We start from the raw sequence: 22,766 nt of genomic DNA on the forward strand, positions 1-22,766 counted from the left end.
GGATGGCTGAGATTTATTTCAAGCCTTTTGCGGCATGTTTTCCTAATTTAGTTACACTGGTTACACATAGTATACTATTGTAATTTTTCATGCTGTTAGCAATAAACGTTATTATTATTATTATTATTATTGTTTCTGATCACTAAGACAAAAATTTAACTTGTCCTTCCATAAGGCTCTTCTGTGGCGTTATGGTTTTTAATGTTCTCAAATACGAATTTGGTTAAACTGGAAATTTTGAACTTTGCGTCGTTTTCTTTTTGCCATACATGATTTGAGAAACAGTATTCGCCTACAATACAAAATACAAAAAATGCCCAATATGTAACTATATGTATAAGTCACTTGTTTACCGACATTTTGTACTTCTAAGAAAAAAAAGCACCCTCTCAGGTATTTTTATTTTTATGAAGCGTGCTAAACAAGCACATTCTTTCTAAGAAAATTATTACGTTAATCTCCTAAGTTAACATCCAATATACAACTAGAGAAAAAATGTCTTATACGTAACCAAATAAAAGCGCTGGTGATAGACGCCAACTTTCAGGTTTTTAAAGTGCTGATCAGCTGATCAGACCATAGTGGGTATTAAAAATAAATGAAAATGGCATTCAAAACTGGGTTTGGATGCAGGAAGGTTTTCAGTACGATCTGAAAATGTTTTGAAATTTCGACAGTTTGACAGTCACATCTGGCGTCTGCCGTTTTTTTGTGAGTTTTTGAATGATAGGTGCAATATACAGGGTACGATCCGAATATGTAATAAAATATACCACACCATTTGAAATAGCGACTTGCGAATATCGTCTATTATGGCCGTATATCAAATTTGCAAAACTTCCCTTTGTAAGCTCCACAGAACTCTTAACGGGACCATCGACGTGAATCGCTTTGCGAATTTGATTTGGAAAACGTTCGTGACGTTTGGAACATAATTCTCGGCTATTTGTTTGCCGTATCGCTGTCTCCATTCGTTCCTCTTCACGTCTCTTATTCAATTTGCTCCAGTTATTTCCGTTTTCCGACTTCGAATGGTTTTCGGTATTCAACGATGTTGTTTTGGAATGCCTGCCGAATGAAGAGTTTCTATCGGGGCATGAATTTAACCGAAACCTTTTGTTTTTGGAAGTCGTTCGTATCTTGTTATTTGCCCAGTGTAGTACGTATGCGTAGAAACTTGTTTTTTTTTTCATTTCACTCAACAGTCTTTTCGTTTGGTTTTATAGTTTGATGCATAGAAACGCAATTTTTGATATCGTATGATAGGCAAATCCCATACGATACTACTACGCATAAAGAAATTGCCACAGCTAGGAAGAGTTCCGTCTCTGTATTGTTATGCGCTTCAGTTTTTTTTGTATAGAAAATATTTTCATATCTTGAAATATTCGTTTTTCTGTATATGCTGCTAATCATATCATCAGACTCATATAAGATTCATCATAAGACTTATACAGGGTGCCCATTTTTTAATAGAAGGATTCGATTTTCGCGAAAGTGCGCTACTTTTTCGAAAAACAAAAGATGCCGCATACAGAATTTTCATATACTTTTTGATTTTTGAGACACGGAATGTTTTTGGAAGCATTGAATTTTGGGGCACCCCTCGGTAAAACGTGGGTCTGTTGCTGTTTCTATCTTCAATTATTATCGATAAATAAACAAAACTTATATATTTTTATATTTCCCATCCTGTATATTAGTGGATAATACGATCGAGTTTGTCAAGAGAATCTCAAAAATATATAAAATTCTATGATTGCTTTTAATATTAAGCTTAATATTTAAAGGTTTTAAGCGTTTGTTTCTTAACTCCAAAGGCAGATTGTTAAAAATACGATCACCTAAATAATCAGGTGACCTTGATGTCGTCGACACCTCACAGTATGTCACCAACTAAATTAAAATTGTATACATTGTTAAAGACATACAGTGACACTTCAAAAATGAAAAGAATCGCCAGACAAATAAACCCCTACATGTTGTAAACTTGGAAATGTATTCAATACTCTTCTAATGTACGGTTTTGATTCAAAATTACTTTATCGGCATTTACAGATGATTTAAAAATTGATCCCATAACGCAATCGGGACTCCACCTTCGCATAGTATAAATTGAGTAACTGTTGCCTAGTTTTAATTAAAAATTAAAATTGCACGAAGATTTATAAAACTCAATCCTAGAAACCCCACAGTATCCCTACTCGAGATAGCAAAACCCAACCTTATAGGTTAGGTTTTGCTTGCGTTGAAATACAGATTAATTTTTCCAAACCATGTCATGAATCTATCGAATACCCTACTGCACTTCTCTGAGAGGTCATCGCCATTTCCACACGACAACACCAAAGAAAGATCATCCGCATACATCACAAACAAATATCACGTAAAATATTCAATTTCAGTTTACATATAATATGAAGAGTACAGGGCCTAAAACTGAACCCTGAGGGACACCCATCTCTATGCGTTGTCTGAATGAATTTATATTTTCCATTCTCTTACCGTTAAAAAACCTAAGGGATACAAATTGAGAACGATCTTCTAAAAAACTACTGACCCAGTCTAGAGGTTTATCTTTTCCACCCGAAGCGTGCAGAGCTTCCACAATTTTAACCGGGCATTCACCATCCTCGTTAAAAGATATAATCCTACGGACACACGTATAAGCAGCAGTTGAAGTGCTTCTATTTTTTCTGAAGCCATATTGGTTATCTATAAACATATGACATTTATCTACAAAAGACATTAATCTCTCTTACAAAGAATACTCAAACACTTTAGAAAAACTATTTGAAATTGTTACCGGAGATAGTTCTCCGGTAACTGGCAACTGCTCCTTCTTGAAAACTGGCACAACTCTATCTCTTTTTAGCAGGATGCAAATGTGCCACAGAAAAGATAAATTCACCTAAAATGTTAGGGGACCTATTATCATCCATAAAAACGTTGGTATAACATCCGATCCAAAAGATTTTTTGTTTTTTAATTTATTTTACAAGAGTATACAAGAGCTGCAGCTCCATAAAATGTGTCATGTAAAAACTCTGATCATTCACATCCCTAATAAACACATAAGATCAATCTTTTTGTTATCCCACTGAATGGAACTAACAATATTTTTGGGAGCATCTATAAAATAGTTATTAAATACAGACGCCACAATATTATGGTTATTTTCGATATTCTTGCTCTATAACTTATTCATTAAATTCAAATTCTCAACACTGAACCGACATTCGTTCGCCAATACGAAATCACCCTCACTATAAGGGTAAGGATCGACAGAATCGGAAATTTGTCGCCGCTAGAAGGCTATTTGGTTTCAGAAATTTTGTTTTTATGTTTCTTCCGGACCCTTGTATATATCGTACCATTATTAAAAATTTTTGCCTATCTATTATACATGAATCTAAACAATACTGAAAATCCTTGTCCACATATGGGACATCTGTAAAAATTGGTCGAGCTCTGATCCCAACGTGATTTTCTTTTTCGAAATTATCTGAACAAAGTATAATATTATTATTACGAAAGAGAAAATAAGGAAAAACAATGAACTTCGTTTTAATTATGCAAAAGAAAAAAATCGTAAATTAAGGTTTTATGGCTTATGACTCAAACGTGTTTCATTTATAATAAATTACTGTGCTCGTAAGTATATTTCACTGCATTTTCATATATTTTACTTCTTAGGTATCGCCACAAGAAGAAAACTTAAATCGATAAATCGGGTGAACTAGGTGGCCATATTATAGAGCCATTTGTTACAATCCAGTGGACACATCGTATAGTGTTTCGGTAATTTATTTGCAGTAAAAAGGCCTTAAAATACATTATATACAATTTGTCTTGCCAGTATAATATATGATATATTAAAACCAAACCAGCTTTGAATTTTGTCGTGAAATGAGCTTCGTCAGACAATATAACGAAATTTTCACAATTTACTTTATGTAAATACCAACTACAAAACTATTCGGTAATAAGCGTCGCTAGGACGCAAGTTTTCAGACATCTTGAATTCGTGTCTTTTTAAGATCGTTTGGACCTATGATTTAATAATTCCGATATACTCTTTTACATTCCTGCAAGAATTACTTGGGTTATATTCGGATTAAACTCAATACATTCATTTCAACGACTTCCTTGTTTTCCTTTTTGTAAATATAAGACCCGGGTTTACAAAATGATCAGGGTTGAATTTAATTTGATCTTATGATGCATATCTAAGACTGATTATAAATTGTTTTAACTAGAAGAGAATACAATAATTAAAACATATTAAAATAGGTTACACTGAATATAAAAGTTAGCATATCGTACTTTAATTTTTTTTTATATTTAATATTGGTTGCCATAGATGGTTTTGATATTTTGATTAAAATTTGTAAGAGAAAACAAAACACACCACTGTATTCCGCAACGCACTCAAAAATTTCTGAATATATTTCTCAAATTAACCATCATGGCGAACTATCAATAACGATGTTTTTTGTTTTCAACACTTTTGCTTAAACTTATTTTTATATTTTTAAGATGCTTTTGACAAATTGAATCGTGTTATCAAAAATATACAGGGTGACACATGAATATATGTAATTAACATATACAAGTAGCCACGATCTACTATTGATAGTTTGTTTTGCACAATAGTATACGTAGCAAGTCATTTTACTAGATAACCTTTTTTTTACTCCAATCTCTAGAATTCCTATTATACACCGATCCGGAATATTACCGCACGTAGGGAACAATTTTAACGTTTGTCAATTTTGAGGGTCATGTAATAGAATGTAATTGAACCAGCTAGTAGAAAAAATATAGTAATAATCGCGTTTGGTAAACGTTTTCAGTCACTCGTTTATTAGGACCTCGCTCGGTTACACTCAGCTGATAGCAAAACAAAACTCATGAGTGAAATGCAGTTTACCCAACTTGTAGCATAATATACTAATAGCAGCCTCTTTTTTTACTTTCGAAACTGTTCCATTGTAAGTGGCCTTTAAATTACCATAGCATTTAACATGTTATAGCAATGAAAGTTCATCTAACAAAATTGTCCAAGCAGTTATAGAGTCGTTTTACTTTTGAAAAGTAGTGCCTAAAAAGGAAGATAATAAACATTTATGAATATGTTTTATTGGCATATTTATCAGGAAAATTAGAAAAGTTAAAATCATTATCGTTGTGGAATAAATATTTAATTTCGAAGCCGTACTGATTATCAATATAAGCAAAGATTCTATATTGACAATCTCCACGAAACAAAGAAATAGAATTGCCTTTCTAACTCATAACCTTGCTCTATTTATGGATGGACTCAATCTCTCCAATCTAATAAAATTGAAAAATCTCAGCTCAATGCTTGAGAATGGCTTCTTAATCTAATCTAATGTACGATCCGTATATAAAAGCATACGTATTTTAAACTTCAAATTTTGCAAAAAATCATGAATTATAAGTTCTGATGTTCCAAGTTTATTTTCAGGCCTAGAGAATATGGCGGTGTTTGTCAGCAACTTGTGTTACTTCACCGCGATCTATAAAACTTTACCAATTCTTTTATTCCTTTATAGGTTAATTTGTAATAATATTCAACCATAATTTTGTATTTTCGTTTTCCATTACCTTCACAATTCTAAAATTATATTAATAAAAATACGCATGTGGGGGCTCTCGTTGTTTAGAAATTATGCATATAATATATTTTTGTATATTCTCAAATTTAATTTCTGATAAACATTCGTGAAATCCAGGATGTTGCAAATGAGTTCCAAATCAAAACCCCATTTTTTAATAGAAAACTAAATATTAAATATATCGAAATGCACGTAGAACATCTACTTTCACTTGTTTTTTGTAAATAGGTAATTAAATAAAATTAGTTTTGATTAAAAGATATAAATATCTTGAAAATGGCTTAAAATATAGATATTCAACAATACCACCTATTTTACTACCAGAAAATGGACTTGTGTTATCAGTACCTAAAATTTCAGAATATACAAAAAAAATATTATGATATTTTAGTCGAAATGTGTGACGCCACTTACAAGTTATCCGAAAAATGATTACACCTTTTAATTTCTCATCCCTGAAAACTCCATATGAGATTTCTTTTGCCTATATTCATAAAATAGTGAATGTAAGTAATAAAAAACGACAAATCGGTACGAAGAATAAGCTGGTATTTTCTGGACCATTTGTTTAAATAAATAGTAAGAAATCATATGTATTCATTGAAAACCTAATATGCAAACTGTGATTTTTATGAACTTTCCCAACACCAAAACAGATAATCCGAGGTTTTTCATATTTAGTTGAGGAAAATCACTAATTCTATATGCCCAGCAAACGTTGGTATCTTCAATGCTCGCGCTCCGAAAACACTTCGAACACTAGTGATGCAGGATTTGCAGGATTCCAGTCGGAGTTCAACGAGCGAACGGATGATATCCCGGAATATAGTGTCATCACATTTTTCCATCCGTGAATCAATACGTGAGAATATATATATATATATATATATATATATATATAGGACTAGGATAATACGAGAGGCCATCGAAATAGAAAAGTCCGGACACCTCAATACGAGAGACGACGCTCTGCATTTATCCAACACGTGGAGAACGATAATCAAACAGCAGAGCGATGCGCAGCAGCCAACGGGGACATCGCAACTACGATCGGGCGAAATTAACAACGCGACAATTCAGGGGGCGGAGCCACCTCCCCCCACGCACAAGCAGCACCGTTACCATCTCCGGCGCAGAGTATAAATACCACACGCACCGCCGATAACCTCCCAGTGTTCGAAGTGTTTTCGGAGCGCGAGCATTGAAGATGCCAAGTGAGATTTTGGCGAAACGTCTGCAGGATTCCAGTCGGATGCAAGATTTGCAGGATTCCAGTCGGATGCAGGATTCCAGTCGGAGTTCAACGAGCGAACGGATGATATCCCGGAATATAGTGTCATCACATTTTTCCATCCGTGAATCAATACGTGAGAATATATATATATATATATATATATATATATATATATATATATATATATATATATATATATATATATATATATATATATATATATATATATATATATATATATATATATATATATATATATATATATATATATATATATATATATATATATATATATTTTACTAAACGTTAATTTCTAATGCTTGGCTGCTTGAATAAATTCTTTCTTTGACAAAATTATTTTTCAGTTCTAAGTAAAATGGCACTTCCAAGAGTTGTTACGTAAACTACTATCAATTAGACTGTCGCTGCTCCATAAATTGACTCTTATTCTATTAATTTATCACATTTCTTTAAAGTCGTTGGTAGGAAAGAATTAAAAAATATATTGCCTTGGCGGCGAATTTGTCTATGTAAAAAAGTCAATATTTCAAGATATTCATATTCCCATACCGTTGAGCTAATGTTGTAGGTTATAGTGTTATTATTTAAATTAACTTTGGAAATAATTATCATTTTACGTTATGGTCAGAGTTTAGTGACAATTTTATAGCAAATAAAAGGGTCGGCCATGTCCACAACGAAGAGAAACATTTATATTATTATTTCTTATAATTCTACTCCAGACTTTAAAGCAAAGTCGTTTGACGATAATAGACACCTGCACTAAGAGCAATATTAGGAAAACGGACAGTCCTAGAAATTAAAAAAAAAGTTATTCGTTGTTATTATTGGCTGGAAATTATTTTCTAGTTTGTGAAATACCCGCCAGGTGGTGTAATTGTTATCTTGAATTTTAGTACTTGGTTTGTACAAAAATGGCATCCGTAGTTAAAGTGAGTATTATTTTAAAGATGACACAAATTTAAGTCCGCTGCTGTTTGCTTTATCTCTATAAGAAAGGTTAAAAAGTTGTTCGAATATTTCCATAAATAAATACCCATATCTCTAAAACTGATTAACGCATTTTAATCAACTTGGAGTAGTTAAAAAAAGCTTTTTTCTGACATAACATGATTTTTTTTGTGTCAGCAGATAATCAAATGACAGCTCAACAACCCAAATGAAATCGTAATGCATTATCTTTATCCTATTTACAATTCTTCTGGATTCTTGCTGCGTCAGTTGTCAAACTTGCTGATGTTTCGCCAATCAGCCTGTTGGCTTTTTTAGAGCTTGACTGAAACTGGCTCTGTACCTGCTTATATATTGTTTGACGGAGCCGGAGCTAAAGGAAGGGCATATTGGTGACAGATAAAGACCTGAGTTAAGATTTGAAGTCCGGTTTCATGATTGTGTCGTAGTCGTAAGGCTCTTTGATGTTCTTTGAGCCTAGTTGATATTTTTCGTAAGGTCTGTCCAACGGCATTTTCTCTGTGACGGATTTAAGCTGTTGAAAGATTTTTGGACAAATGGTAAATCTGCTTTTGAGTTTATATTTTTTAAGAACTTTTGATATGTGGTCAGTGATGTTTTGAATATAAGGAAGGACAACAGTGGCAGTGTGAAGTGTATTTTGTGATGGAAAGCTTAATATCTCTGATATGGGAACTATTAGAGAGAGTGTTAATTCTGGGTTTAGTGACTCGAGCAGAGATAGTTTTACGGCTCTGTAACCAAGATAGTTAATAACTTATGATTTTTGGGCCCGTTGGTGATTTGACAATACATTGAGGTATCAGACATGGAGTATACGTTTTCAGTAAACAGAATGACTCAGTGTTAGATCTGATTTTTTATTCTATGGTAAAACGTACGTTAGGGAGAACAGAGTTTAAATGGCTAAGAAAAGCTACTAGGGATTCTTGACCAAGAGGCTAAATAATAAAAATATCATCAACATAGCGTTTCCATAATTTTGGTTTTAGATGGAATATGCAATGTCTTTATTCTGTCACCAGTATGTCTATGTCCCTCCTTTAGCTTCTCCTCCCTCAAACAATATATAAGCAGATACAGAGTAGAATGCGAGCCAACAGGCTGACTGGCTAAACGTTCAATTCCACAACACCCGGCGCAAGAGGAATGACTCAATGTTAGGTCTGATTTTCTATTGATAATAAGTAAGTACCTATGATAAACAATCGCCGGTTACAGCTATGGCTTCTCGATTGTCACCAGTCATCGCGAATATTTATGGAAGCCTTTGAGAATGAAGCTCTCGACACATTCCCTCTAAAACCAAAATTATGGAAACGCTATGTTGATGATACTTCTGTTATTTGGCTTCTTGGTCAAGAATTCCTCCGATTTTTTCTATATATACCATAACATACGTTTTAGAATTGAATTAGAAATTAATAATAATCTCCCATTCTTAAATATTCTGATCAATAGAAAATCACAACTAACATTGTGTTATTCAGTTTACAGAAAACCTATGCTTATATGCCCATTCATACCTCGGTTATCAACTATCTTGTTTTCAGAGTCTTAAAACTATCTCAACTCAGATCACTGGACCCAGAATTGAAAGATCTAATATCTGGTCTTCCCTCGAATAATTTCATGTCACCACAACCCTCCAAAAACAATGAGTCCTAAGACTTGCAATTGGGTTCCTTCTTTACATTCACTGACAACATATTAAATAGAAAATATAACGTTAAAACCAGTTTTAAGATAAAAATAAAAAAAACACTCTGTTCATTAAACATTAGCTCTAATCACCAACGCGATTACTAATTAATTGTTGGAAACCAACCAATTGTATGTCGTTATTTGATGCTTGTCAAAATCTGTTGATTGCCGACATTTGTTCAATTTTCAATAATTCAATAATTACTTAAATTGGTCAGATTTCAACAATTGATTAGTTTTAGTAATTGGCAATAAAAAAAATATGGATAATAATGAATTGATTGAAAAAAAAGAAATCACGAGGTAGTAATTTCAGCTCCTGGCAAATTTTGTCCTAACAAAATGTATTGTAAAAAAAGTAAAGGCTAAACAACATAATTTTATTTTGTTTTTAAATATCATTTGGCATCCAAAATTATAAATTATCATTTTATTAATAATAATCCGTAAAGAAATGTTTCTAAAAATCCTTTTTTGAATCTTAAGTTCTTTGAATCTTAGTTTAGGTTAGGAAAAAAATGAGATGGGCTGTTGGGATCCTACTGGACTGTTTAGTGACGTATAAAAGTCATATATTTGAATTTATTTTTTTTTTCAGTAAATTATTTTTTACGATTATGTCAGAATGTGACGTGAGGAAAACAATCGCAATCGCCTCACTAATAGCAAGATCGTTTTTAAAATTGTAAATTTTTGTATAAACCGAGCATTAAAATTTAAGATAACAAACTCAAGTCAAATGTCTAGCACCATCCGTTTCCCTTTGCGTTGCCCTTGATGAGACCCCCGGTGCATCTACTTGTACGGCGATGCCAGGTTTAAGTTTGTTTCTTTTAAACTTTCCTGAAAAGGAACGATTATTATTATTATAAACTGACTGCAATTCCTTTTTCTATACTTAACATTAAAGAGAAGAACTAAAAAATTAAGCCATGTAGATATTGCAACGAAAGGATGATTGATATATTTTACGGAAATATAAAAACTAACCGTAAACTCGACGATACAGTGAAGTTCATTATCTCATTGATTTCAAGAGTTACGATAAAATGGTAAATAGAAAAGTTGTAAAGATTATTAGGATGCGCAATTTAAAATTATTTTAAAGTATACATGGTGGCTGAGAAAAATGTGGCGATTAAAATATACATTTTTCAAAATCCTATTTCTCAATTTTGTTTTGAATTCATTTTGAAATTCCTCAACCAACACAAACAATTTTTCAAAAAAATACTAGGTGCAAAGAAATTACGATTGCGCCATTATTTTTAAAAGTAGATATTTGATATTAGCATTAAAAGATGACAGAAGAGATATATGCGATAGAATTTGATTTCCATGCTATTGGGTGTTTAAAATTAACGAATATATTTGGATCATTTTAAAATCCCGATATATATTATCATTTTGTATGAAAGATTTTACAAAAACTTTATTGGGTATGTTATATACCTTATTTTATTTTAACTTTTCCAATATTTACAATTCTTTCTGTCTAAGACTATTCGCATAATATTAGTTGGCCATGACCAAACTATTAGTCAAAAAAAAAAGAAAAGGAGAAAGAACTGGAGCCTTACATAAAGCAACAGACAGTTATTGACAAATTATAAATTCATTGAAAAAGTGAATAAAATTGAATAGCTATTACTACAAATTAAGTTATCTTATTCTTAATTATTTTTATAGCACAATAAATGTTCATGTTTAGTAATGTTTGGATATTTTCTTGGACGTTCCTTAGCATGGGTTAGCGGTGTTATTCCCCTGCTCGCATCCCGAATCCTATTTTCCATATCTTCCGGTGTTGTAGGGGGATTCAGATCTTTAAATATCTCCACAATAGGAAGTCTAGTGGTGTTAAGTCACATACTCGAGGGGGCCATCCAATGAATTCACCTCTACCGATCCAATTCTGTGGATAATGAGTATTTAAAAATTCTCGAACTTCTCGATGGCCATGTTATCAACTGCAGCAACTAACTGCAGCACTAGCATCAAACTTTCCCATTGATCGCTGAAAAGATTGTCTAGTTGTTATACGTCTGTTAGGGAGCTTCGAATTGTAAAGTCTTACCCAACGAAGTATTTTTTCAACCCCACCCAGCATTTCATTTAATTCAGTTGCATGGAATGCTGTAAACTCCTGGTATCTCAAACGGAGTTTTGTCATTGGCGGATCGAAGATGATGAGAGATTTTTGAGCAAGTGGTAAATCCACCTTTGACGTTATATTTTTTAGGAAATTTTGATATGTGGTGTTTCGAATGTGATATGTGATGTGGTGAAGTGTATTTGGTAATGGAACGCTTAATATCTCTAATGTAGAAGTTATTAAAGAAAAGAGCAGCTGTAAGGTATTTTATTTCTGGGTTCAGTGGCTTGATCTGAAATAGTTTTACATGTGACACTGGATTAAGGAATCGGTCTGCGCGCGTAAGCTTTGTGTAAACAGAATGACTCAATATTAGGTCTGATTTTATATTGATAAGGATATTTAAGAATGTGAGATTATTATTAGTTTCCAATTCAATAGTAAGTCGTACGTTAGGGTAAATAGAGTTTAAATGGCTAAGAAAATCCAGTAGGGATTCTTGACCATAAGGCCAAATAACAAAACTATCATCAATATAGCGTTTCCATAATCCCTCAAACAATATATAAGCAGGTACAGAGTAGAATGCGAGCCATGTTTCAGTTAAGCACGGCAGAAGCTAACAGGATTGTTGTCCAAACGTCAGCAAGTTCAATTCAATAACTGGCCCACGAGGAGTCTAGAAGTTTTGTAAATAGTATTACATCAGCTTGTGGAAGTTTCTTTAAAAAATAAACTAGTCTTTTTCTAGAAAAATTCAAGAGAAACTATTACGTTTAGGTATGTATTATGATTAATAAAAAAGTTCAAGAAATTTGAGAGGAATTCAAAACAAAATTTGAAAATAGGGTGTACTATTTACAAAACTGAATGTTTTATTCGTCACGCCTTTTTGAGGCACCCGGTTACGTTAATCTAATAAAATTAATTTAATTTTAAATCGTGTATCCTAACAACGTGTTCAACTTTTGTATCCACCATTTTCTCATAAATTTTGAAACCAATGAGCTTCACTCTATCGTTGACTAGCCCTTTACAATTTCTCAAAAGCGTCAACCTTGTATCATATGTCTTCGTAGAACAGTATTGAAGATAATGGGGCGTTGCCAACCAAGTGGATTTAATTTTTCCGGGCGGTATGTGAATAAACAACTAAAATTTACTATAAAATACGACAAAATCGTGAACATAACCTAAGCTCCGAAAAATCACATCCAGTAGGATGCCGAACCTCAGTGAAATAGTCGCTAACCACTGTCCGTATAAAAATAAAATATGCCTTTTTTGAAAGGTGCGCCCCCAAAACCGCAACGGGCTTACAGTAGCGGATCAACCCCGGGCAGAAACGCGAGCGACGGCCCCGCCCCTCGACCACCTCCAGACCGATTCGCCCCTTTCCAAAGGCCCGCCAACCCCCTCTATGTGCCAGGTGGGTGAACGGCACCACGCTCGAACCACCAAAACAACCGATACGTTAATTCGACAAAATGAAAATAAATTAAAAGCAATTTAGGGACCAATATGGCGGCCATCGGATCGCGCAACTTCGAGGTTGTTTTCGTGATGCGTTTTCCCACTAAAAACGCCCAAATTCCCACCGACTGTGAAAAAGTACACTAAAAATGTCCGTTATAAAAAACTACCCTTCGTATGGGATCGTTTTAACTTTTTTTTTCGATGTGTTTTTGTGTGACGTCGACGATTTTTTGTGCGTAGTTTTTGCGGTATTTTGATTCCCCGAATGTTTTCCGTTTTATTTTTGGGCCGGAGGGCAGCACTAGTAATTAAACATTGTATAAAAGCCACATAATCATTTATTAATACACAGTGTACAGAATCACACAACACCCGTAGCATATTGTAGTGGATAGTGTCTGAAAATATGGTTATAGATGAGCTATCGCCTCCATGAGGCAATTATTAGCTCGTTTACTAACCAATCAGCGTAGCTTTCTTCACCCAAAGGAGTACCTAATGATATATGAATTAATTATTTAGATGGTTATATGTCATCCCCAGAGAGAGGTTCCAGGTACGAAGATCCATACTACAGCCAATACGCTCCCAGATCTGGGTCAATCACTCCTGTAATAGACGAAGAAATCAGGTAAGAGACTCGAAGCTATCAACACGGAATATGTTTTACTCCGACTCTTTTAACATCTCAATCGAAACGTCTTATATCCTCTTGGCTATACTTTATGGATTGATCGTCTCATTCTTGACCTATTACAATTTGAATACCCTGCTGCGTTAGCGCATTTTTACATTGCTTATAATTTCTTAACTATGTTGGGAACTACTTGAAGCCTTTCTTACTCTGATTAACATCTGTTTAGTCAATCAAAACTTGAAACTTTAATAATTCAAGTACAGTTTATCCATATATTGTTTTAATCAGGAGAAAAAGATCTTTCGCCATAACTGAAAATATAGACGGCGTTCCATTAAAAAAAAACTTGCTACTGTTTTCCTTAGCTAAGCCATTATCTTGTGAGATGAGAAAACCTACCATATTTATCAAGTGATTGTCTCCTGTACTACACAAAAGAAAAGAAGAAAGAAAAGAAAGAAAGTAGCTGTTCCTTTATTAACAAACAAGGAATATATATTTATGGAATTATGTACATCATTATAAAACATTTCTTTTGATTTTGGCACTCCGGATTAAGTTTAGTAGCTTTTTTTTCTAGAAAATGTGCCCGTGGTTTATGCGCCAGTGAACTATACTAATAGTGTCTCAAATAATGCTTATGCTTGACCGTCAAAATATTGTTTTTAAAATTCCTCATCTCTTAGATCATATCACTTACAAAATTAATTATGATATTTCCTCCTGCAAGTCTCCCAGTGACTGGAAGTTGGCCAGCGTTATACCAGTAGCAAAGAAGAGTGAACCTAGTGAGCTTTCTCATTTCATGTCCATAAGTCTCCTGTCGGTTCTTAGGATTCTGGAGAAAGTTATGACTCAACAGTTGAGCGATTATATGGTGTATGATGATATTATACGTGCCGTGGATGTAGACAAATCTAGTTGTCGTTCTTTTTGATTGTAGAAGAGCATTTGACACTATTGATCATAATATTTTGTTTTCCAAGCTTAAATTTTTTGGTATAGATTCTTCCGCAGTATCCTTTTTACGAAATATCTTTTACGGTACGAGTAAAATTCGAAATGAATTCTGATTTCTTGGACGTGGTTCGAAAGGTTTCCCGGTTCTCACCTTACATCTTTGTCTTCTGTAACTACCTTAATTATTTCAGTTCGCATCAATTTGCAGATGAGTTTCAACTATTGCATCTCAGTTTTAATTTCAAGGGTCGCAAAACATCAAACGAATCATCATGATCTAAAGATTGTAAGTGACAATACCCCTTGCACACAAAATTTACCCTATCAACCCTAAATTTCGTATTGTTGAGATTTAGACCTCACGTGTCTTGTCTAATCCAAAAAAGTTATCGTAAACTTACCGCCTTATATTTGTCTAAAAAATTTCTTGAAACTATATGACACAATTATTTTATCTACCTTGGCATATCGCAGTGAAAGCTGTATAAGGTTTTGTTGTGGATTGAGACGGTTTGATCATGTCTCTCCTTCATATTCAAATTCTAATTGACTTAGACTGGAAACTCGATTTCAGATCGTGTACGCTTGTTTTTCAAATTACCGTCTCACAATTGCCCTTGTATTTATTTGATAAGCTAATCAGAGGCCCTGATGTTCTGATTTTGCTACTCTTTCCAGGCACAAAAATCGTTAGTTACAATGCAGTAAAATATTTCAACTGTGTTCGCCAAAGCATTAAGGCTTGCTCGAGCCTTGATAAATTCATGACAAAGTTAAAGGATTGCTTTAAATTAGGTTTTTCAAAACCCGCAGGATTTTCTACATGTCTCCGAATGGTTTTGGGCACGCTTTCCGTAATATTTCCCTATTCATGTGCATTCGTTTCACTAGTCGGATCGTACTGCTATTGCTTGTTTTACCATTTACATCCTTTTTCCATCTTATCACTACTTATTTTCTCAAATGGCAATCTTATCCATGTATATATTTTTTTGTTCTAAAAAATTTGTTTGTGTTCTTGTTTTTTTGTGTTTCTATCTTGTTAGCAACTATACTTAGAGTTTAGAAATGAGTAACTACAAGCTAGATCTCGCCACTCCAATTACAGTTTCTTAATGTATTGGCTGCAGTAAGAAAAATAAAAGTATTAATATTATTATTATTGTATAGGTAGACAGAATACGGTCGAATTAGTACAAAGTATAACATTTTTTATTTTTAATTACATTTTTTAAAGTACATTTTTGCTTTGATTTACCTATTTATTATACACAAAACCATAATAGTTAAATATTTTCATACGCATCGCTTTTGAGTTTATACCTCCCTAATATAATATATCCCTGCTTCTTATTATTTTTTTATATATGTTTTTAAATATAGACAAAACTGGTACCAATAATTGTACAAAATTATATGAAAATTTATTAACACATTCGACCTTGGCAACACCAAGGATCTAATGTCTGTCATCTTTCATTTGTTAATAGTATGAGACTTCCTGGTTTAATTGACAAATTTTTAGAGTTGCTACCTAACAACGTTTTGCGGCTTTTATTGGCTTTTTTTAGATACCGGTTAGTTATTTTATGCTCTAGTTGCAACATATACCTTATTTCGTTGCCATAAGCATCTATATTATAAAGAGGATCAACAGATGAATCATATTTTTTTCAAAAATTAATTCAAAGAAGGTATAATTATGATAACTAATAATAATTAGGAGTGGTATTGTAACAAGAACAAAAATATCATATCCACACAGCGAATAGACTTGTTAAAGTTATAAAGTTTATAATAGTCAGGCGGATGATGCAAAAAAGTACATTATTAATATTTATTATTTCCATTAATTTTATGGACGCCACTCAGTACAACTCCATCACTAGTGTTATAAAATATATAAATATATTTATCATACCTCTCCAGATATAGATTTTCAGTTTGTTAATAGCTTTAGAAATTTTGTGTACGTGCACGTTTGTTTATGAGGTCTTCAATTATATTTTCGCTCAGACACTTCCTAGAAATAAACAACATAAAAAAATCTTATCTTCCTTAGTTTACTTCAAACTTCAAAGCTTTGGAGTTACGTCTATTTGAAGAAAGGTATAACTAAGATACCCATTTCTAAGCGTTAGAAGAATCTGAGTTAAATTCTCCTGAAGTTATAGTCAACGGTTTGGCAGAGTTCATTTCAAGTGAATTTTCTGAGCCTAGTTTTAATACCACTGTACCGATTCAGTATCTAAATTATATTTACGGTTACATTGGACTCATCTCAGGGGAGGATATTATCAAAGCATCAAAGTAATTACAACCCATGACTACCCGATGGTACGATATTCCCAGTTTCATTGTAAAGATTGCATAGGTGTATTTGTTGAGCCACTTCTAGTTATATACAATCACGTTATAAAGGGTAAAGTTCATACAGAGCTATGGAAAAAAAAAACTAAAACGTCTAAAATTTATTTTTTAAAAATCAATATATTTTTTGTTTGCGGATGACTTACAATCTATCTGGACACCACAAAACAGTAATTGGTACTTTGTGAACTCAGACGTAATATTCCCAAATGTAAAGCCCGGCGTGCTTTGTATTTTTGTCGAAGTATTAGCCCCATGTTGTTCGACACTCAACGGCATGCCCTTGGAGAGATGTGATATGTTGAGAGATCTGGGAGATGTTACTTGTCTTGAGCATATATGAAAAATAACGGCAAGCACAGATTATTGGGTCACTGAGTTAGAGACTGCCGAGGTCCAACAATTTGCTTACACAGCGTTTATAGGGAGTAAACTGGAACAATCATCTAATCTAATATCAATACAAGCCTTTTAGTTTGGATACATTGATGTTATCGTTCATGGTGATTTGATCACCTATTTTTACTCCAGCTGTTTGACATGGAGTCTCTTAAGGTGAGACGAACTTGTTTATCGGTGGTCATGCTGTATAAATTCGTTTATGATCCTGTAGATTGGAGAAAATCCCTTTTTTATTTCACGCTATAATTAACGCAGTTGTTATTGATTTGGGAGTTATTGTTCACCAATTTTCACTAACACAATTTTTCGGTAAAATAAAACGTCGGAAGATGATTAACACTATGTATTTTGTGAAAGAAACAAATTTTCCCGACATTCTTACTACCGTCAAAAGTGCTTTTCCCTTATGTGCGCGACTCGGAGACCGACCGACCCTCGTCTGCCTAGAACCAAAGGCACCCCGCACGGAATTTTATTATAAGTTACGTGCGCATGCACACTGACTGAAAACTGTGAAATTAAGCAAAAATATTTAATAGCAGTGTTGACCTTTTTTTAGAATTTTAAAAGTGGAATCAATATGAGGGTCAGATCATCATTTTATCAAATGTGTCTAACCTATAATCACAACTGTAAAGATGGTGAAATAATCTTTCGCTTTTTTTTTTTAATTAATAACAGTTTTCGTCTTCGGACAGATATTAATGCAATTTGTGCGCTGCCATTTAATGTTTTATTGTTTTATTTTCTGTGGCGCATTTTGTCCATTACGCATTTCTTCTTTAACCATGAGGGCAAGGGACCTTGACTGACCTTGACCACTATTGAAGTCAGCTTTTCCATTATTAGAGGTGCTTATGATAATTCGGGTCCTAGTTTTCTGGCATGATGACGACGTTGCCAGTCTTTATTGCACAATTTCAGATTGCGTTCCAAATTAGTTAGTAAGAATAGTTCCATTATAGTGATACAGAGCTGCTGGACGAATCGTACTCTTTATACGGAGTTAAAGCGGCTCCTCCGGCTACAGGTCCGAGGTCGACGACGCGAGGAACGTTTCCAGCACCAGCAGCAGTTCCGTACGATGCTACCAGGTAACAGATCTCCCCTCTAACTTTTTTATTTTACTTTTTTGAAAAAAAGGTTGTATAAATTTTTTTTACTGTTTAATGTGTATATTGATTATCACATGCATACTTATATAGAAAGCGCTGCTAAAAATTGAAAGCTCTTAATATTATTTCATAAGAAGAAAAGTAATTTTACGCTGATTTCAAAAATATGTAACATGTTCTAGTTAATCAAAAATATTTTCCTTGAAAAATTCGAAATATTCTTCTTCTTAATCCTACGTTAAGTCCAATGACTTGTGTTTACTGGGTACTATTTAATCTTATTTGTGATTCTGTTGACCAGCTATCTTGCCATCTTTTTTGTGGTCTTCCTATTGATATTTTCCCCTTGGGTTTTCCATCTCTTCTGATCTTTGCTAATCTGTGCTCTTCCATTCTCGTTACGTGTTGATTCCAAATTCTTCTTCTCTCTCGTCCTCATCTTACTACATCTTAAATATTACATTGTTGCCGGATATCTTCTCTTCGTACATGATCTCGTCTAGTCTTTCCTATTATGCATCTTAATGTTTTCGTTTCATTTGTTCTTAGCGCTTGTTTTGTTTTCTTTTTATCGGCTCTTGTTTTATGACATACGTAATTATTGGTCTTATACATGCTTTATACATTCCTGTTTTCGTTTCTATTCCTAGATGTTTATTTCTCTACACTGTATCCCTTAATGCACCTGCTGTGGCTGCTGCCTTCCTCTTGGTAAATATCTCAGTGACTTGTTAATCTACTTCTAAGTATCTTGATGACATTACTTGCTTTACGATTGTCCCTTCTATTTCCAGCTTACATCTTGTTGGTTCCTTAGATACTGTTAAACATTCAGTTTTCTCTGTTGATAGTTGCCATATTGTATTCTTTTGCGGTTTTATTAAATATGTGTAACATACTTTGTAGGTTATCTTCGCTATTAGATATCAGTACCGCATCGTCCGCGTAACATAGGATCGTGATATTTATGTTTCCTATTTTGTATCCTGTTAGTTTTTTTACTTTTTCTATCATTTTTTCCATAATCAGGTTAAATATTGTTAAATATTGTAAATATTGTCTTTCGTCCAAATAATCGGCGAATTGAGTTTGTAAATAATTCAGGTACATCTCGCCATTTAAATCAGGTGATAGGTCGATGGGTCCTGACATGTAATTACCAATTATTCCCCACCAAACGTTTATTTAAGATTCCTGCTGGAAATGGCATTTAAAACGGGGAATTTCTAGATCCCACGCATGCTTATTTCTAAAGATATAGTAAATATTATTTTATTTTCAAACGTTGGGTCTGGATTTTGCCGGACCCAATAAAAACGAGCAAACCAATCTGACTAGAGGATAACACTCTAAAAAATTTCAGAGGAGTCAAGTGATATGGATAAAGCTTTTCTTTGTGAAAAATTCTACAAACTGTAGATTTGCGCACTTCGGTCCCCGTTTGTGCATATTTCCGGATTTTTAGCTACTTGGATTAAAATTTCCTCTTCCAGCTCTCGGTTAATCACTTTTAGTCGCCCTACAGAATCCCTCTTGGGCCGGAACGAACTATTTTCGCCTGTTATAAATATTCTTAAAAATTTTAAAATCTGGTTTGGAAACATATAATGTCTCGCATCTCCACGCTGAAAAACATATGGCATTATCGGAAAACTAACCAAAACTTTTTAAAAACACCCAAGATACTGACACACAACAAAGAAATTCACAAGAACCTCTGTGCTCTTATCGCATTTCTTTTAGTTAAAGATACTTTGAAAAAATTTGCAAGTATGTTATCGTGTCGTTTCCGTCAGAGCCTATTTCGCACTATTTTACTGCCTTTTATGCCTTTTTATAATGTTAGTCAAAGTCTACTTTGAACTATTTTGCATGTTGACATGCAACTGTTCAATTCAAAGGTAAATTTTTCGAAAACTGCGACTCGATGCGAAATTTATGTTTTTCTCATATCAAAAACTCAGATTTGTCAAATTTCAACTTTTGGACTAAGGTAAGTTTCGTTTAATCTTAATATTTTTACCTAAATGATCTCCTGTTTTGCGATGTACCATTACTTATGGAACAGCCTGTATATAAACTGTCCAATTTGCCCATATGCTCATACTTGATATTTCGTCTAATTTAATTGTTTCACAGATTTGTTCGGCTGCACGAAATCAACAGCACTCTCGACAAGGCAGCACACACACTTGAAATCAGCGTAAAAGGGTGCTTCTTTATATGCAAAATAATGATACATAATGATATATGACAATGATACAGAGCTTCCAATTTAATAAAATATAACTTTAATACACAATGATTTTTTGGCATACCATGCATTCAAAGCATTTTTCTAAAATGTAAAATAAAAAACTCAGAGTAGGATTGCATTTACCAGTACTGTGGAGTTTATAAAAATTATTGCTTTGAGATTAATTACGCGTTTACCCATCATCAGGTTGCGGGTGGAGCACATGGAACGACAATTGGCCAATCTGACGGGCTTAGTTCAGAAGGCGCTCACTCATCCGGCGGGTCATCTTCAGGTGCCCGTTAGAGAAGGTTACAGAGGTGAGGGTTGTGCGTTATCTCCATTTTGTTGTGTGCCTTGCATCGTGCACTAAAACAAAAAAAAAATAGTGTGCAAGTGTTTGGGGTGCAGGACTTAGGCACTGCAATTTTAGCGGATAGTTTGTTGGAAAGGTATGGAAATGGATAGCCGGTACGTTGTTAGTGCGCGGTAGATGTTCAGACACGATTTAATATTCTTGGGAACTAATCGAATTTGGTGCAAGGGGATGGCCTCAATAATTGTGGAGAATGGGTAGATGAGGAAACGGAATACTGTACCAGGTGTCCCAATAAGGGAGATGAGGTCGGTATTAAGAAAACGGGTAGTACTAGAAATTAAAAAAAATATGTATTAACTCAATCGGTCAAAAGAAAGTGCTAAGTGTGATTGTTATCTTGAATTTTAAACTCAGTTTCTACAAAAAATTCAAACGCTTACAGTACTATCGCTATACTCATTTTAATATATTTGGAGGACTTTTTTATAGACTTATCGTGCTGAGAGTGACGCGATTTTGTAAATGTTATACTGGGTGAGTCAACGATGACGTAAAATTCATTTATCTCATTAGGTTTAAAAGTTATAAAAAAAAGTACATATAACGTTGTGCAGATTCTTAGGATTCTCAATTTAAAATTATTCTAAAGTTTATAAAGTGGCTCAAAAAAACGTGACGAATAAAACGTACGTTATTTTATTTTTTAATTCGTTTTGACATTCTTCACCTTCTTAAAGGTGAATCGATCATATGCAAAGGAATCTGATTTAAATCCTACAAGGTGTTCAAAATAAGTGACTTTATTTATATCACGTTAAATGGAAAAATCTAGAATTTCTTAAATGGCACAAATACCTTATATTACTTTTAATTATTATTATGGCGCAATAAGGGTTCAAAAATATGCGCTTCGCATATTTTCTTTTAGGTTCCCGAATTCACGTGTTCCGAATCCTATTTTCCATATTTTCTGGTGTTGTAGATCATATCAATTAATCCAGCTTTAGGAAAATCCACACTTAGTTTTTTTTTTATTTACTGACACCACAATAAATGTTAAATTTATTTCGTCATGGCAATAGTCTTAGACAAACAAATGGTAAATGTTGGAAAAGTTAAAATAAATCGCAAAGTATTAAAAGCTGCTATATTACATATTTGCTAAAAGTTGTAGGTTTTTGTAAGATCTTTCAGAAAAAAATATAATATATATGGTGTGCTATTTAACAAAAACGAGATGTTTTAATTTAAAATGCCTAAAAAACTTATTCGCATACGGTGTAATAAAAATTATTGGTCTCGCTTTTTTGAGCTACTTTAAAGTAAATTTCAGTTGTTATTTTCCTATCTTATGAGGAAAAAAAAGTCATACAGTTGCATTTACTTTTTCCATTATTTATTTTTAAATTTTGTCGGAAACCGCGTCTTGGTGGCAAGGTAAGCCATCGTACAAATCAAGTATACAGCATTATACAAAAATTATTTCAATTTGCATGTAAAATAGTACTCACTTTTAATATACTTAGAAATTTTTGTAGAAAGCTAGTTTTAAAATTCAAAAAAGAAAATATTTTTTTTGCCCA

General features: G+C 33.4%; 1 protein-coding gene across 15 annotated transcripts in view; it reads left to right on the plus strand.

Annotated features, from left to right (window-relative positions):
* LOC132697310 (coiled-coil domain-containing protein AGAP005037) overlaps positions 1–22,766 on the plus strand; it is a 402,124-nt gene that overhangs the window by 343,005 nt on the left and 36,353 nt on the right. For 14 of the 15 annotated variants that reach the window (XM_060662680.1, XM_060662686.1, XM_060662684.1 and 11 more), the window contains 4 exons: positions 12,960–13,097; positions 13,667–13,775; positions 18,479–18,607; positions 21,072–21,184. In XM_060662680.1, coding sequence (XP_060518663.1) covers positions 12,960–13,097; positions 13,667–13,775; positions 18,479–18,607; positions 21,072–21,184 — 489 coding nt within the window. The remainder of the gene's footprint in view (positions 1–12,959; positions 13,098–13,666; positions 13,776–18,478; positions 18,608–21,071; positions 21,185–22,766) is intronic. The other variant, XM_060662688.1, reaches the window with a different exon arrangement.

Source organism: Cylas formicarius, unplaced genomic scaffold (genome assembly GCF_029955315.1).
Source record: "Cylas formicarius isolate icCylForm1 unplaced genomic scaffold, icCylForm1.1 PGA_scaffold_1__22_contigs__length_36826433, whole genome shotgun sequence".
Classification (NCBI taxonomy): Eukaryota; Metazoa; Arthropoda; class Insecta; order Coleoptera; family Brentidae; genus Cylas; species Cylas formicarius.